The 14,629-nt window shown below is 44.6% G+C and overlaps 1 protein-coding gene across 3 annotated transcripts in view; it reads right to left on the bottom strand.

Annotated features, from left to right (window-relative positions):
• The window catches only part of ipo11 (importin 11), a 593,411-nt gene that overhangs the window by 270,965 nt on the left and 307,817 nt on the right, over window positions 1-14,629 (bottom strand). For all 3 annotated transcript variants that reach the window (XM_080186460.1, XM_080186476.1, XM_080186468.1), the window contains one exon: window positions 12,542-12,618. In XM_080186460.1, the coding sequence (XP_080042586.1) occupies window positions 12,542-12,618 (77 nt within the window). The remainder of the gene's footprint in view (window positions 1-12,541; window positions 12,619-14,629) is intronic.

The raw sequence follows: 14,629 nt of genomic DNA, 5'->3' as shown, positions 1-14,629 counted from the left end.
GGAAAACAGCCACATCCATTCATGGAAGAATGAAGCAGCTCCATTATATCCACTTTTCAATTTAAACATAACTGAATTGCAAAAATAATTATCTGTAATGTGCCAAAATTCATAAGGAATATCATCTTTTCAACCTCCATTTTACATGCGAACATAAATTTGGCAGCCAATTATTCAAATATCAATAAATCAGTGAGAAACAGAGTCTTTCACCTCTTTGGCTCTTGTCTCTATTTTTTTTCGTTTTTTTTACACAGAGGGTGGTGGAGGCAGACACGCTGGCATCATTTAAGAATTACCTGGATAGTCATGAGCAGACTGGAAATAGAGGGATACAAACAAATGGTCTAGTCGGACCAATGAGCGGCACAGGCTTGGAGGGCCAAAGGGCCTGTTTCCTATGCTGTACTGTTCTTTGTTCTTTTCCTTCTCATCAGCTAATCATGCCAACATCTACTTCTCCCCTCCCTGGTATTTTCCCTCCATCTTCCAATTGCCCATCCAGGTTTGAAACCCCTTGATTGAGCAATGGAATCATAAAATAGAATCACAGAATCCCTACAGGAGGCCTTCAGCCCATCAAGTCTACACCAACCTCAATCCCACCCAGGCCCTATTCCCATAACCCCACATATTTACCTGCTATTCCCTTGACACTAGGGTCAATTTAGCATGGCAATCAACATAACCCGCACATCTTTAGACTGTGGGAGGAAACCGCAGCACCTGGAGGAAACTCATGCAGACATGGGAGAATATGCAAACTCCACAGACAGTAACTTGAGGCTGGAATTGGATCCCAGTCCCTGGCACTTGAGGCAGCAATGCTAACCACTGTGCCACTCTCGTGACAGTCATTTGATCCAAGATGTCTGTATTGGCTCTCTGTAAGAGTAACTACCAGTTGCCGCACTTCCTGGCCTATTTCTCACAGTCTAGCAATTATTCTAACTTCAGATAATTTTCCAATTTCCTTTTGACAGCCACAATTGAATGTGCCTCCAGCATTGCCTCAGGCAGTGCATCCCAGGTCCAAACCACTTGCTGCATAACAATTTTTTTTCTCATGTCACTGTTGACATGGAGGCATGCTTAGTAAGTTTGCAGATAACACCAAGATTGGTGGCAGTGAAGGGGGTTATCTAGAATTGCGAAGGGATCTTGATCAATTGGGCCAGTGGGCTGAGTGGCAGATGGAGTTTAATTTAGATAAGTGAGAGGTGATGCATTTTGGTAGATCGAACCACGGCAAGACTGACTCAGTTAATGATAGGATGTCGGGGACAGTTATAGAACAAAGAGATCTTGGGGTGCAGGTTCATAGCCCTTCAAAAGTGGAGTCACAGGTGGACAGGATGGTGAAGGCAGCATTTGGCATGCTTGGTTTCATTGGTCAGAAAATTGAATACAGGCATTGGGGTGTCTTGTTGAAGTTGTATAAGACATTAGTAAGGCCACACTTGAAATACTGTGTACAGTTCTGATCACCTGCTATAGAAAGAATATTATTAAACTATAAACAGTGCAGAAAAAATTTACTAGGATTTACTAGGACTCCCATCACCACCCCCCCTCACTGATGAATCAGTATTCCTGCATGATGAACCTCACTTGGAGGAAGCACTTTAGGGGCAAGGGCACAGAATGCACTCATTCTGGGTGGAGGACTTCATTGCCCATTACCAAGAGTGGCTTAATAGAACCACCACAAGCTGAGCTGGTCGAGTGCTCCAGGACACAGGTGCTAGTGTGGGTCTGCAGCAAGATGTGAGGGAACCAACAAAAGAGGAAAAATATATTTGAAATTATAGAATCAAACAGTACAGAAGAGGCCCTCTGGCCCATCGAGTCTGCACCAACATGTGAAAAACTGGACTTCATCCTCACCAACCTGTCTGCCACAAATGCATCTGTCCATGACCATTGCAGCCCTTGTGGAGATTAAGTTGTTTTCACATTGAGGATACCTTCCATTGTTCTCTGTGGCACTATCACTGTGCTAATGGGTATATACTTCGGGCAGACCCAGCAACTCAAGACAGGGCTTCCAAGATACGCTGTGGATCATCAGTAGCAGCAGAATTGTACTTGATTACAATCTGTAACCTCATGGCCTGCCATACCCCCGACTCTACCATTACCATCAAGACAGGGGACCAACCCTGGTTCAATGAAGAATGCAGGAGGTGATGCCAGGAGCAACACCAAGCGTACCTAAAAATTGTCAACTTGGTGAAACCTACTTTGCATGCCAAACACTATAAGCAGCAAATGAAGGACAGAGCTAAGCGATCCAATAACAGATCAGATCTTGGCTCTACAGTTCTGCCATAACTCATTTGTGGATGAGGTTCCACAAGGGTGGCACAGCGGCTAGTACTGTTGCCTCTCAGTGCCAGGGACCCGGGTTTGATTCCTGGCTTGGATCACCGTCTATGAGGAGCCTGTACATTCTCCCTGCAGCATCAGCAAGGGTTTTCTCTGGGTGTCTTGGTTTCCCCCCCAACAGTCTGAAAGACATGCTGGTTAGGTGCACTGGCCTTGCTAAATTCTCACTCAGTGTACCAGACCAGGTGCCAGAGTGTGGCAACTAGGGGATTTTCACAGTAAGTCTGTTGCAGTGTTAAGGTAAGCCTACTTGTGACACTAATAAATAAACTTTAAACTTAAACATTAAGCATCACCATCCTCAATGATATACCCAGCACATCAGTGCAAAAGATAAGGCTGAAGCATCACAGCAATCTTAAGCCAGAAGTGCCAAGTTGATGACCCAGCCCGGCCTCCATTCCCAGCACCACAGATGTCAGTCTTCAGCCAATTCAATTTGCTCCACAACTTCAAGAAATGGCTGAAGGCACTAGATACAGCAAAGATATGGCCTTGATAATATTCCAGCAATAATACTGAAGACTTGAGCTCCAGGGTTTGCCACCCCTGGGGAAGCTGTTCTACATCAGTAACAACACTGGCATCTACTCAACAATGTGGAAAATTGCCCAGGCATGTCCTACACACAAAAAGCAGGACAAATTCAATCTGGCCAATTCCCACTCCATCAATCTACTCTCAATCATCAGCAAAGTGACAGAGGGTATCATGAAGAGTGCTATTACACAGCACTTGCTTAGCAATAACTTGCACATTGACGCTCAGTTGAGTCCCGCCTTGGCCAGTCAGTTCCTGACCTCTGGATAGTCAGAAGCTTTTTCACAGGATGGAAGAGTCAATTACTAGGGGGCATAGGTTTGAGGTGCAAGGGGCAAGATTTAAAGGTGATAGAACGATAGAAAATTACAGCTCAGAAACAGGCCTTTTGGCCCTTCTTGTCTGTGCCAAACCATTTTTTTGCCTAGTCCCGCTGACCTGCGAATGTTAAAAGTGACCCTGCATTTACCACTTTATCTGGCAGCTCATTCCAGATGTACAAGGCAGATTTTTTTTTTTACACAGAGTAGTGGGTGCCTGGAACTCATTGCCAGGGGAGGTAGTGGAAGTGGATATGGTAGTGACTTTTAAGGGGTGTCTTGACAAGTACATGAATAGGATGGGAATAGAGGGATATGGTCCCCGGAAGGATAGAGGGTTTTAATTAAGTCGGGCATCCTGTGCTGTAATTTTCTTTGTTCTCATTACAGCCTTGGTTAAAACATGGACAAAAGAACTGAACTCTTGAGGTGAGGTGAGGGTAACTGCCCTAGATATCAAGGCCACATTTGACCAAGTGTGTCTTCAAGGACCCCTAGCAAAACTGGAGTCAATGGGGTCAGGATAAAAAGTTGCTGCTAGTTGGACTAGCCTAGCACAAATGAAGATGGTTGGTGGAGGATAGCCATGTCAGCTCCTGAACATCATGGCAGGAGCTCCTCAGAGTTGTGCCTCGGCCCAACAATCTACAGCTGTTTCATCAGATTTCTCCCTCGATGACAATAAAACAAAGGAGGTAGTCATCGACTTCAGGAAGCATTGTGGAGCACGTGCCCCTATCTATATCAATGGGGACATGGTCAAGAGCTTTAAGTTTTTAGATGTCCAGATAACCAACAACCTGTCCCAGCCCCCATGCCAACACTATAGTTAAGAAAGGCCTCCAGCCCTTCTTTCTCAGAAGATTATGGTAACTTGGCATGTCCACAACTCTCATCAACTTTTACAGATGCAGCCTAGAAAGCATTTTTCTGGTTGTTTTCTTTTAATTTGATTTACTGTCACATATATTAGTTTACAGTGAAAAGTATCGTTTCTTGCCCACTCCAGACAAAACATACCATTCATAGAGAAGGAAACAAGAGAGTGCAGAATGTTACAGTCGTAGCTAGAGTGTAGAGGAAGATCAACTTAATGCAAGGTTTGATTCAAAAGTTTGATGGCAGTACTGAAGAAGCTGTTCTTGAGTCGGGTGGTACATTACCTCAGATTTTTGTATCTTTTTCCCAACGGAAGAAGGTGGAACTGAGAATGTCCGGGATGTGTGGGGTCCTAAATTATACTGGCATCTTTGCTGAGGCAGCGGGACGTTTAGAGTAGCTAAGAGTAGTGGGCGAGAAGAGGATTGGGAGAGGTTTAAATGTCAACAAAGATTGACAAAGAAGTTGATAAAGAAGGGTGGGAGAAACTATGAAGCTGGGCTAGCGCTTAATATAAAAAAGGATAGCAAGAGTTTTTATAAATATATAAAAAGGAAGAGGCTGGCTAGGGTGAACGTTGGTCCCTTAGAGGATGAGAAGGGAGACTTAGCGGTAGGGGATGGGGATATGGCTGAGATCCTGAATAAATTTTTTGTTTCTGTCTTCACGGAGGAGGACGTGAATAATTTGCCGGGTGTTAGAGATGGAAAGGTGGTAGGACTGGAGGGTCTTAATGACATTACTGTTACTAGAGTAGAGGTGCGCGACAGACTGGAGGGGCTGATTGTGGACAAGTCCCCAGGACCGGATGGAATGCATCCGAGGGTTCTGAAAGAAATGGCGGAGGTGATAGTGGATGCCTTGGTGGTTATTTTCCAGACGTCGCTGGATTCCGGGGAAGTGCCGGAAGATTGGAAAGCGGCTAATGTTACGCCGTTGTTTAAGAAGGGTGCCAGGCAAAAGGCAGGGAATTATAGGCCGGTTAGTTTAACGTCTGTTGTAGGTAAAATGTTAGAATCCGTCATCAAGGAGGAAATACCGAGGCATCTTGAGAGGAATTGCTTGATAGAGCAGACGCAGCACGGTTTCGTTAAAGGGAAGTCGTGTCTGACAAATTTACTGGAGTTCTACGAGGATGTGTCTAGGGCGGTGGATAGAGGAGAGCCGGTGGATGTGGTCTTTCTTGATTTTCAGAAGGCGTTTGACAAGGTACCTCACAAGATGTTATTGCAGAAGGTCAGGGGACATGGAGTTGGGGGTAGGGTGTTAGCATGGATAGAGGATTGGTTGTCAAATAGGAGGCAGAGAGTGGGGGTCAACGGGTGCTATTCGGATTGGCGGATGGTGACTAGTGGAGTGCCCCAGGGGTCGGTGCTGGGGCCTCAGCTTTTTACCATTTATATAGATGATCTGGAGGAGGGAACCGAGTGTAGGGTGTCGAAATTTGCTGATGACACCAAGATTGGTGGAACGGCAAATTGTGCGGAGGGTCTACAGAAGGATCTAGATAGGCTGGGCGAATGGGCCAGGAAATGGCAAATGGAATTTAGTGTTGGCAAGTGCGAGGTGGTCCACTTTGGTAGGAATAATGGTAGGGAGGATTATTACTTACGTGGCGAAAAACTGCAGCAGGCGACGGTGCAGCGGGACCTTGGGGTCCTTGTGCATGAGTCGCAAAAACCCAGCTTGCAGGTGCAGCAGGTGGTCAGGAAGGCAAATGGGATGATGGCCTTCATAGCGAGGAGGATTGAATATAAAAGTAGGGAGGTCTTGCTGCAGCTGTATAGGGCATTGGTGAGGCCGCAGCTGGAGTACTGTGTGCAGTTTTGGGCGCCGCACCTGCGCAAAGATATTTTGGCCTTGGAGGGAGTGCAGAGGAGGTTTACTAGGCTGATGCCGGAGTTGAGGGGGTTGAGCTATGAGGAGAGGCTGAATAAACTAGGCTTGTACTCGTTAGAGTTTAGAAGAATGAGGGGAGATCTCATTGAGACGTATAAGATGATGAATGGGATGGATAGGATAGAGGTGGAGAGACTCTTCCCGCTCAGAAAGGATAGTAGGACTAGGGGGCACAGCTTCAAGATAAAGGGGGGGGGCGGTTTAGAACGGAGTTGAGGAGGAACTTCTTCACTCAAAGGGTGGTGAATCTCTGGAATTCTCTGCCCGTTGAAGTGGTGGAGGCTGCCTCGCTAAATATTTTTAAGACGCGGGTTGATGGGTTTTTGATAAGAGAGGGGATTAAGGGTTATGGGGAGAGGGCGGGAATGTGGAACTGAGACACGACAGATCAGCCATGATCTTATTGAATGGCGGGGCAGGCTCGAAGGGCTGGATGGCCTACTCCTGCTCCTATTTCTTATGTTCTTAGAGTCTATGGATGGGAGGCTGGTTTGCATGATGGATTGGGCTACATTCACAACCTTTTGCAGTTCCTTGCAGTCTTGGGCAGAGCAATAGCCAAACCAAGCTGTGTTATAACCAGAAAGGATGCTTTCTATGGTGCGTCTGTAAAAGTTGGTGAGAGTCGTAGCTGACATGCCAAATTTCCTTAGTCTGAGAACGTGGAGGAGTTAGTGGGCTTTCTTAACCACAGTGTCGGCATGGGGGGAGGGACCAGGAGAGATTGGTGGTGATCTGGACACCTAAAATCTTGAAGCTCTCGATCCTTTCCACTTCATCCCTGTTGATGTAGACAAGGGCATGTTCTCCTCTACAACTTCTTGATGTCGATGACAATCTCCTTTGTTTTGTTGACATTGAGGGAGAGATTATTATTGCCGCACCACTTCAACAGATTCTCTATCTCATTGGTGTACTCTGAGATCCAACCCACTATGGTGGTGTCGTCAGCAAATTTCAAAATTGAGTTGGAGGGGAATTTGGCTACACAGTCATAGATGTATAGGAGTATATTAGGGGACTGAGAACGTAGCCTTGTGGGTACCAGTGTCAAGGATGATCGTGCAGGAGATGTTGTTGCCTACCCTCACTGATTGTAGTCTGTGAGTTAGGAAGTTCAGGATTCAGTCGTAGACAGTGGAGCTGAGGCCCAAGCCATGGAGTTTGGAGATGTGTTTCTTGTGAATAATGGTGTTGAAGGCTGAGCTGGAGTCAATAAATAGGAGTCTGACATAGGTGTCCTTGTTACGTAGGTGGTCCAGAATTGAGTGCAGGGCCAGGGAGATGACATCTACTGTGGACCTGTTGCGGCGGTAGGCAAACTGTAGTGGATCCAGATAGTCTGGGAAGCTGGAATTGATTCATGCCATGACCAGACTTTCGAAGCACTTCATAATGATGGTTGTCAGAGCACTGGACAATAGCCATTAAGGTATGCTGCTAGGTTTTTCTTAAGGACTGGAAAGATGGTTGAACTTCTTAAAGCAGATAGAGAGGTTGAAGATGTCTGCGAATACCCACACCAGCTGATCTACGCAGGATCTGAGTGCTCGTCTAGTACCCCATCTGGGCTAGTCACTTTCCGTGGGTTGACCTTTAAGAAAGCTGCTCTGACATCTGCAATAGTGACCCCAGTTGCAGGTTCATTCAGGACTTCCAGGGTAGAGGTCATGCTCTCGCTGACCTCTTGTTCAAAACAGGCATTGAGCTCATCAGGGAGAGGTGCGTTGGAGCCGGGGATTTGACATGCCTTCATCTTGTGGCCTGTCATGTCTTGCAGTCCTAGCCATTGTTGGCAGGGGTCTGTGTGGCTAGCCTAGGATTCTAGCTTGGTCCAATATCATCTTTTGGCATCTCTGATGGATGTCCTTTGACAGACTAACGGGACTGATGGTGGACAAGTCCCCAGGACCGGATGGAATGCATCCCAGGATTCTGAAGGAAATGGCAGAGGTGATAGTGGATGCCTTAGTGATTATTTACCAAACTTCGCTGGATTCCGGGGAAGTGCCGGAAGATTGGAAAATGGCTAATGTTACACCGCTGTTTAAAAAAGGAAGCAGACAAAAGGCAGGGAATTATAGGCCGGTTAGTTTAACGTCCGTAGTTGGAAAAATGCTTGAATCCATCATCAAAGAAGAAATAGCGAGGCATCTAGAAAAGAATGGTTTGATAGAGCAGACGCAGCACGGATTCATTAAGGGGAAGTCGTGTTTGACGAATTTATTGGATTTCTATGAGGATGTGACAAGTGCAGTAGACAGAGGGGAACCAGTGGATGTGGTGTTTCTCGATTTTCAAAAGGCGTTTGATAAGGGGCCGCACAAAAGGTTGCTTCAGAAGGTTAAGGTGCATGGAGTTGGGGGTAAGGTGTTAGTGTGGATAGAGGATTGGTTGTCTAATAGGAGGCAGAGAGTTGGTATCAATGGTGCTATTCTGGTTGGTGGTTGGTGACTAGTGGAGTGCCGCAGGGATCAGTGCTGGGGCCTCAACTGTTTACCATTTATATAGATGATCTGGAGGAAGGAGCTGAGTGTAGGGTAACGAAATTTGCTGACGACACAAAGATGAGCGGAAAAGCAAATTGTGCAGAGGGTGTGGAAAGTCTGCAGAGGGATCTGGATAGGCTGAGCGAGAGGGCAAGGATCTGGCAGATGGAGTACAATGTTAGCAAGTGTGAGGTTATCCACTTTGGCAGAAATAATAGTAGGAGGGATTACTATTTAAAGGGCGAAAAGCTGCAACATGCTACGGTGCAGAGGGACCTGGGGGTCCTTGTGCATGAGTTGCAAAATCCCAGTCTGCAGGTGCAGCAGGTGATCAAGGCGGCAAATGGAATGCTGGCCTTTATAGCGAAGGGGATTGAATATAAAAGCAGGGCTATCTTGCTGCAACTGTACAGGGCACTGGTGAGGCCGCAGCTGGAGTACTGTGTGTAGTTTTGGTCGCCGCACTTGCGCAAGGATACTTTGGCCTTGGAGGGAGTGCAGAGGAGGTTCACTAGGGTGATACTGGAGATGAGGGGGTTGGACTATGAAGAGAGACTAAAGAGACTGGGTCTGTACTTGTTGGAGTTTCGAAGGATGAGGGGGGATCTTATAGAGACGTATAAGATAATGAAAGGGATGGATAGGGTAGAGGTAGAGAGATTCTTCCCGCTTAGAAAGGATAGCAGGACTAGAGGGCACAGCCTCAAGATAAGTGGGGGGCAGTTTAGAACAGAGTTGAGGAGGAACTTCTTCACTCAAAGGGTGGTGAAACTCTGGAATTCTCTGCCTGTTGAAATGGTGGAGGCTGCCTCGCTAAATATATTTAAGTCACGGGTAGATAGGTTTTTGACAAACAAGGGAATTAAGGGTTACGGCGAGAAAGCGGCAAAGTGGAACTGATCCACTTCAGATCAGCCATGATCTTATTGAATGGCGGGGCAGGCTCGAAGGGCTAGATGGCCTACTCCTGCTCCTATTTCTTATGTTCTTATGTCCTTGTATCACAGCTTGGTATGGCTCCTGTTCTATACAACACTGCAAGAAACTACAAAGGGTCATGAACAAAGTCTAGTCCATCACTCAAACCAATGTACCACCCATCAACACTGTCTACACTTCCCACTGCTTCCAAAAAGCAGCCTGCAAAATTAAGAACCCCATGCACCCCGGACATTCTCTCTTTCACTTTCTCAGTCGGGAAAAAGATACAAAAGTCTGAGAGCACATACCAACCAAATAAAGAACAACTTCTTTTCTGGTGCCATCAGACTTTTGAATGGATCTTCCTCACATTAAATCGATCCTTCTCTACACCCTAGCTTTGACTGTAACACTACATTCTGCACTCTTTCCTTTCCTTCTCTATGAACAGCATGTTTTGTCTGTATAGCCCGCAGAAACAATACACGTGATAATAAATCAAATCAATGATCTTCCTTCTATCATAAGGTCAAAAATGGGATTGTACACTGATAACTGCACAATGTTCAGCACTATTTATGACTCCTCAGATGTTAGAGGAGCCCAAGTCCAAACGTAGCAAATCATAGACAATATCCAGCATTGGGCAGACAAGTGGCAAGTAATATTCGTGCTACACAAGTGCAGACAACGATCACAAGAATAAAGAAAAGTACAACACAGAAACAGGCCCTTTGGCCCTCTAAGTCTGTGCCAATCATGATGTCCTGACTAAACTAAAGAAAATTTCTTCTGTCTTTACTCACTCCTATCCCTCTATTCTCTCCCTATTCATGTACCCCTCCAGATGCCTCTTAAACGTTGCTAATGTGCCTCTTCCACATCTCCTCTGGCAGCATGTTTCTGGCACCTACCACACACAGTGAAAAACTTCCCCCGCACATCCCCTTTAAACTTTCCCCCTCTCACCTTGAACCTGTGCCCCTTTGTAATTGACAATTACACCCTTGGAAAAAGTCTCTGACTATCCATCCTGTCTATGCCTCTCAATTTTGTAAACCTTTATTAGGTCTCCCCCTTGTCTTTCCAGTGAAAATAATCCTAGTTTATCCACATTATACTGCATCTGCCATGCAGATGTTCACACACTCAGCTTTTCCAAATCATGCTGAAGCATTTCTGCATCCTCCTCACAGCTCACCCTCCCACCCAACTTTGTGTCATCTGCAAATTTGGATTCAATTCCCTCTTTCAAATTACTAATATATAATGTGAACAGTTGGAATCTTAGCAGAGATCCCTGCAGAACCCCAGTAGTCACTAACCGCCAATCAGAAAGCGACCAATTTATGCCAACTCTTTGCTTCCTAACTGCTAACCAGCTTTCTATTCATCTCAAGACATTACCTTCAATCCCAGGTTTTATTTTAACTTTACATAACAGTCTTTATGTCGAAAGCCTTTCGAAAGTCTAACTAAACCACATCCACTGCTTCTCCTCAGTCAACTTAATTAGTTACATCCTCAAAGGGTTCCAATAGATTTGTCAAGCATGATTTCCCTTTCATAAATCTATGCTGACTTTGTCTGACTATACCATTATCTTCCAAATGCTGAGTTATAAAATCCTTGATAACGGCCTGTGGGAACTTCCCCAGTACCGATGTTCGGCCCACTGGTCTATAGTTCCCGGTTTTCTCTTTACCTCCCTTTTTGAAAAACAGGTTTACGTAAACTACCCTCCAATTTGTAAGAACCAATCCAGAGTCCAAAGAATTTTGGAAAAAAGCACATCAACGGATATACTATTTCCAGGGCCACTTCCTTCACTACACTGGGATGAAGATTATCAAGACCTGGAGATTTATCCACTTTCCATCCCATCAACTTCCCCCAAATCATTTCTCTACTAATGTGGATTTCCTTCAGCTCCTCATGAAAGCTTGCTTCTCTCAGAATTTCTGGTATATTATTCATGTTTTCCTTTGTGAAGACTGAAGCAAAGAACAAATTTAACTCCTCAGCTATTTCTCTATTCCCCTTTATGAATTCTCCTGTTTCTGAATCTAAGGGACACATACTTGTTTTCGTCAATGTTTTTTTTTCATACCTATAGAAACTGTTTTTGTTCCTTATTAGCTTATTTTCATACTCTATATTTTCCTTCTTAATCAATCCCTTGGTCCTCCTTTGCTGAATTTTAAACTGCTCCTAATCCTCAGGCCTATTGCTTTTTCTTGCCAATTTGTATGTTTCTTTCTTGAATCTGATACTATCTCTAATTTCCCTGGTAAGCCATGGTCTGTAAGCCAATTCCCTTAGCACTCTTGTGCCAAATAAAAATAAATAACTTCTGGAGTTCACCTATTTGTTCTTTAATGCCTGCTATTGCTTGTCCACTGTCTTTCCTTTCAGAAATATTTCCCAATCTTTCATGGCCAATTTATGTTTCATGCCATTAGTTACCTTTATTGAGATTCAGGATCCTGATCTCAGAATCAACTACATCACTATCCACCTTCACAAAGAAGTCTACCTTAAGATGGTCACTCATCCCCAAGAGTTCTCTCACATCTAGACTGCCAAATAATCATTTCTCATTGAACAAAGAAAGTTTTATTAGCCTTTTCAGTAAATATTTGGAGTCTTGGCAGTTTATAAGTTACTAAATAACCATTTTTTAACATAAATAACAAATACATAGGCTGTGATTGGCATTCCAGATAGAATTTTTGTAAAAGCAAGAGGTATAAATATCAGCCTACATTTCATATGAAGGTCAATTTACAAATCATATAAAAATCTATTTTCATCTTATATATCCCCTCTCCCTCTAAATTTAATTGAGCAAGAGAAACCAAAGTGACAAACCTCTATCCTGAGTAGGTAAAGTGAAAAGACTCCTCAGGGTCTACAGTGTTTTAAGAAGGCAGTTACAATCACCTTCTCAAGGACACCAAGGGATGTGCAAAAATGCTGGCCTAGCCAACGAATAAAAGAAGTGGAACTGAGAGACATTCAATTGTGCAGAAAACAATGTTCCAATAACATTTCTGTATAACTTTCACAATGCAAGGCAACTGATCCACACTAACCTATACTTACCAAGTAAAGCAGACATATTTTGAAAAATTCCAAGTAGTTCTGGAGTGATTGATGGGCTGTTTTCCAATGTCACTAACCTACAAGGTGGCAATAAGAAAAGTAGCTGAGGAGTTTCATTGACATTTAGCAGTTACAAAATAAACAAATGAACAGTATAAACTGATAATGGATCTAAAATACTGCAGTACCTCAAAAGGGTAATTTCACATCAAACACCTGAACACTGTCACTGATTAAGGTACTTAAGGCTCTAATCAGCAATTCAGAATAGCATCTTAATCACATAGCTCATCTGCTAAGAGGGTGATCATCTTCAGGTAATTTTTTAAAAATCAAAAACATAGAATAATGCCACAAATATGATCACAATTGTCTGTTCATTTTAGCTTCATTAGGTAACAAGTATGTCCTTCTCCCCACTTAAAAAGTCAGTATAAATATATATATCTATATATGCCCTGTTTGTGAACCCAATCCTTCACTCACCTGATGAAGGGGCAGCACTCCGAAAGCTCATGCGATCAAATAAGTCTGTTGGAATTTAACCTGGTGTTGAGAGACTTCTTACTGTGCCTACGCCTGTCCAACACCAGCATCTCCACATCATGACTACCACCAACGCCCCAAATTGCAGCCCAAAGTGGAGAGGATCGCCAAGAAGATCGTGCATATCAACACAGATATCAAGTTTCTACAAAGATGCAAGAAAGCAGACAAGATACCAAAAGGACTACAGATCACACACCCACTCAGGTCAATCTACAACACAGACTATGCTGAGAGACTTTGCTGTTGCGCCTCTCTCACACTCCTCAACCACCTCATACACCAGCTCTACAGCAAACGCTGTATCCTGGAAACCAAGATAGAGACCATATTCTCAGTTTGCGCTCAGGATGCAGACCAGCTACGAAACACTGCCAAGTAGACGAGACAACAGAACTACGTCATCTACACACACACCAAGAACAGGAAGCTTGAGAAACTCAGCATCACTACCAGCAGCAATCAAGCCTTCCCTGATACTACAGTAGAAAATAGTACCACTGCAGGGAAGTCCATTGTCAAATTGTTGGAACATACACTTCAACCAGATGAAATCGAAGTTCTCAGCCGAGGGCTCAATTTCTGCCCACTACTAAATTGGACCCCATCAGTCTCGCAGAGGACATAGAAGAATTTATCAGGCGAATGTGGCTACAGGAGTTCTTCCACAAACCCCAAGAGGTCAACAGCGGACCCAGTGAAACAGCCAATGAACCGGGACAGCCGACAGAGATCCGCAACCAAAGAGGAAAGAGTCAAATTGGACTCCTCTGGAAGGCCGCTGCCTTCAACTTGGCATGTATGCCCAAGCTGTCAGGAGGTGCGTCAACGCCAGATTCATCAGCTGCACTCACAAGACAGCCTCAAACATCACCCAAGCACAATGTAATGTCATCTACAAGGCACAAATCAGGAGTGTGATAAAATACTCCCCACTTGCCTGGATGGGTGCAGCTCAACACCATCCAGAACAGAGCAGCCTGCTTGATTGGCACCATATCTACAAACATTCACTCTGATGCTCAGTAGCAACAGTGTGTACTATCTAGATAGAATCCCTACAGTGCAGGAGGTGGCCATTCAGCCCATCAAGTCTGCACTGACAGCAAACCCACCCCAGGCCCTATCCCCACACATTTACCCCACTAATCCCTCTAACCTACACATTCCCTGTCACTAAGGGATAATTTAGCACGGCCAATCAATCTAACCTGCACATCTTTAGACTGTGGGAGGAAACCGGAGCACCCGGAAACAGATTACCTAATTGCTACCACTCTGTTATTTGTAGGAACTTGTTGTACACAAGCTCACTGCCATGTTCCCTTCATTACAACAGTGACTACATTTCAAGAAATACTTGACTCCCTGTCATAGAATCTACAAGATGAACTGCAACAATTCACCAAAGTCCTTATACAGCACCTTCTAAACCCACGACCACTTCCATCTAGAAGGACAAGAGCAGATACATGGGAACACCACTGCTTGCAAGATCCCTTCCAAGCCACTCACCATCCTGATTTGGAAGTATATCACCGT

This window comes from Carcharhinus amblyrhynchos, chromosome 1 (genome assembly GCF_965287045.1).
Source record: "Carcharhinus amblyrhynchos chromosome 1, sCarAmb.v2.hapA, whole genome shotgun sequence".
Classification (NCBI taxonomy): domain Eukaryota; kingdom Metazoa; phylum Chordata; class Chondrichthyes; order Carcharhiniformes; family Carcharhinidae; genus Carcharhinus; species Carcharhinus amblyrhynchos.
This window is presented reverse-complemented; position numbering and strand designations above follow the sequence as displayed.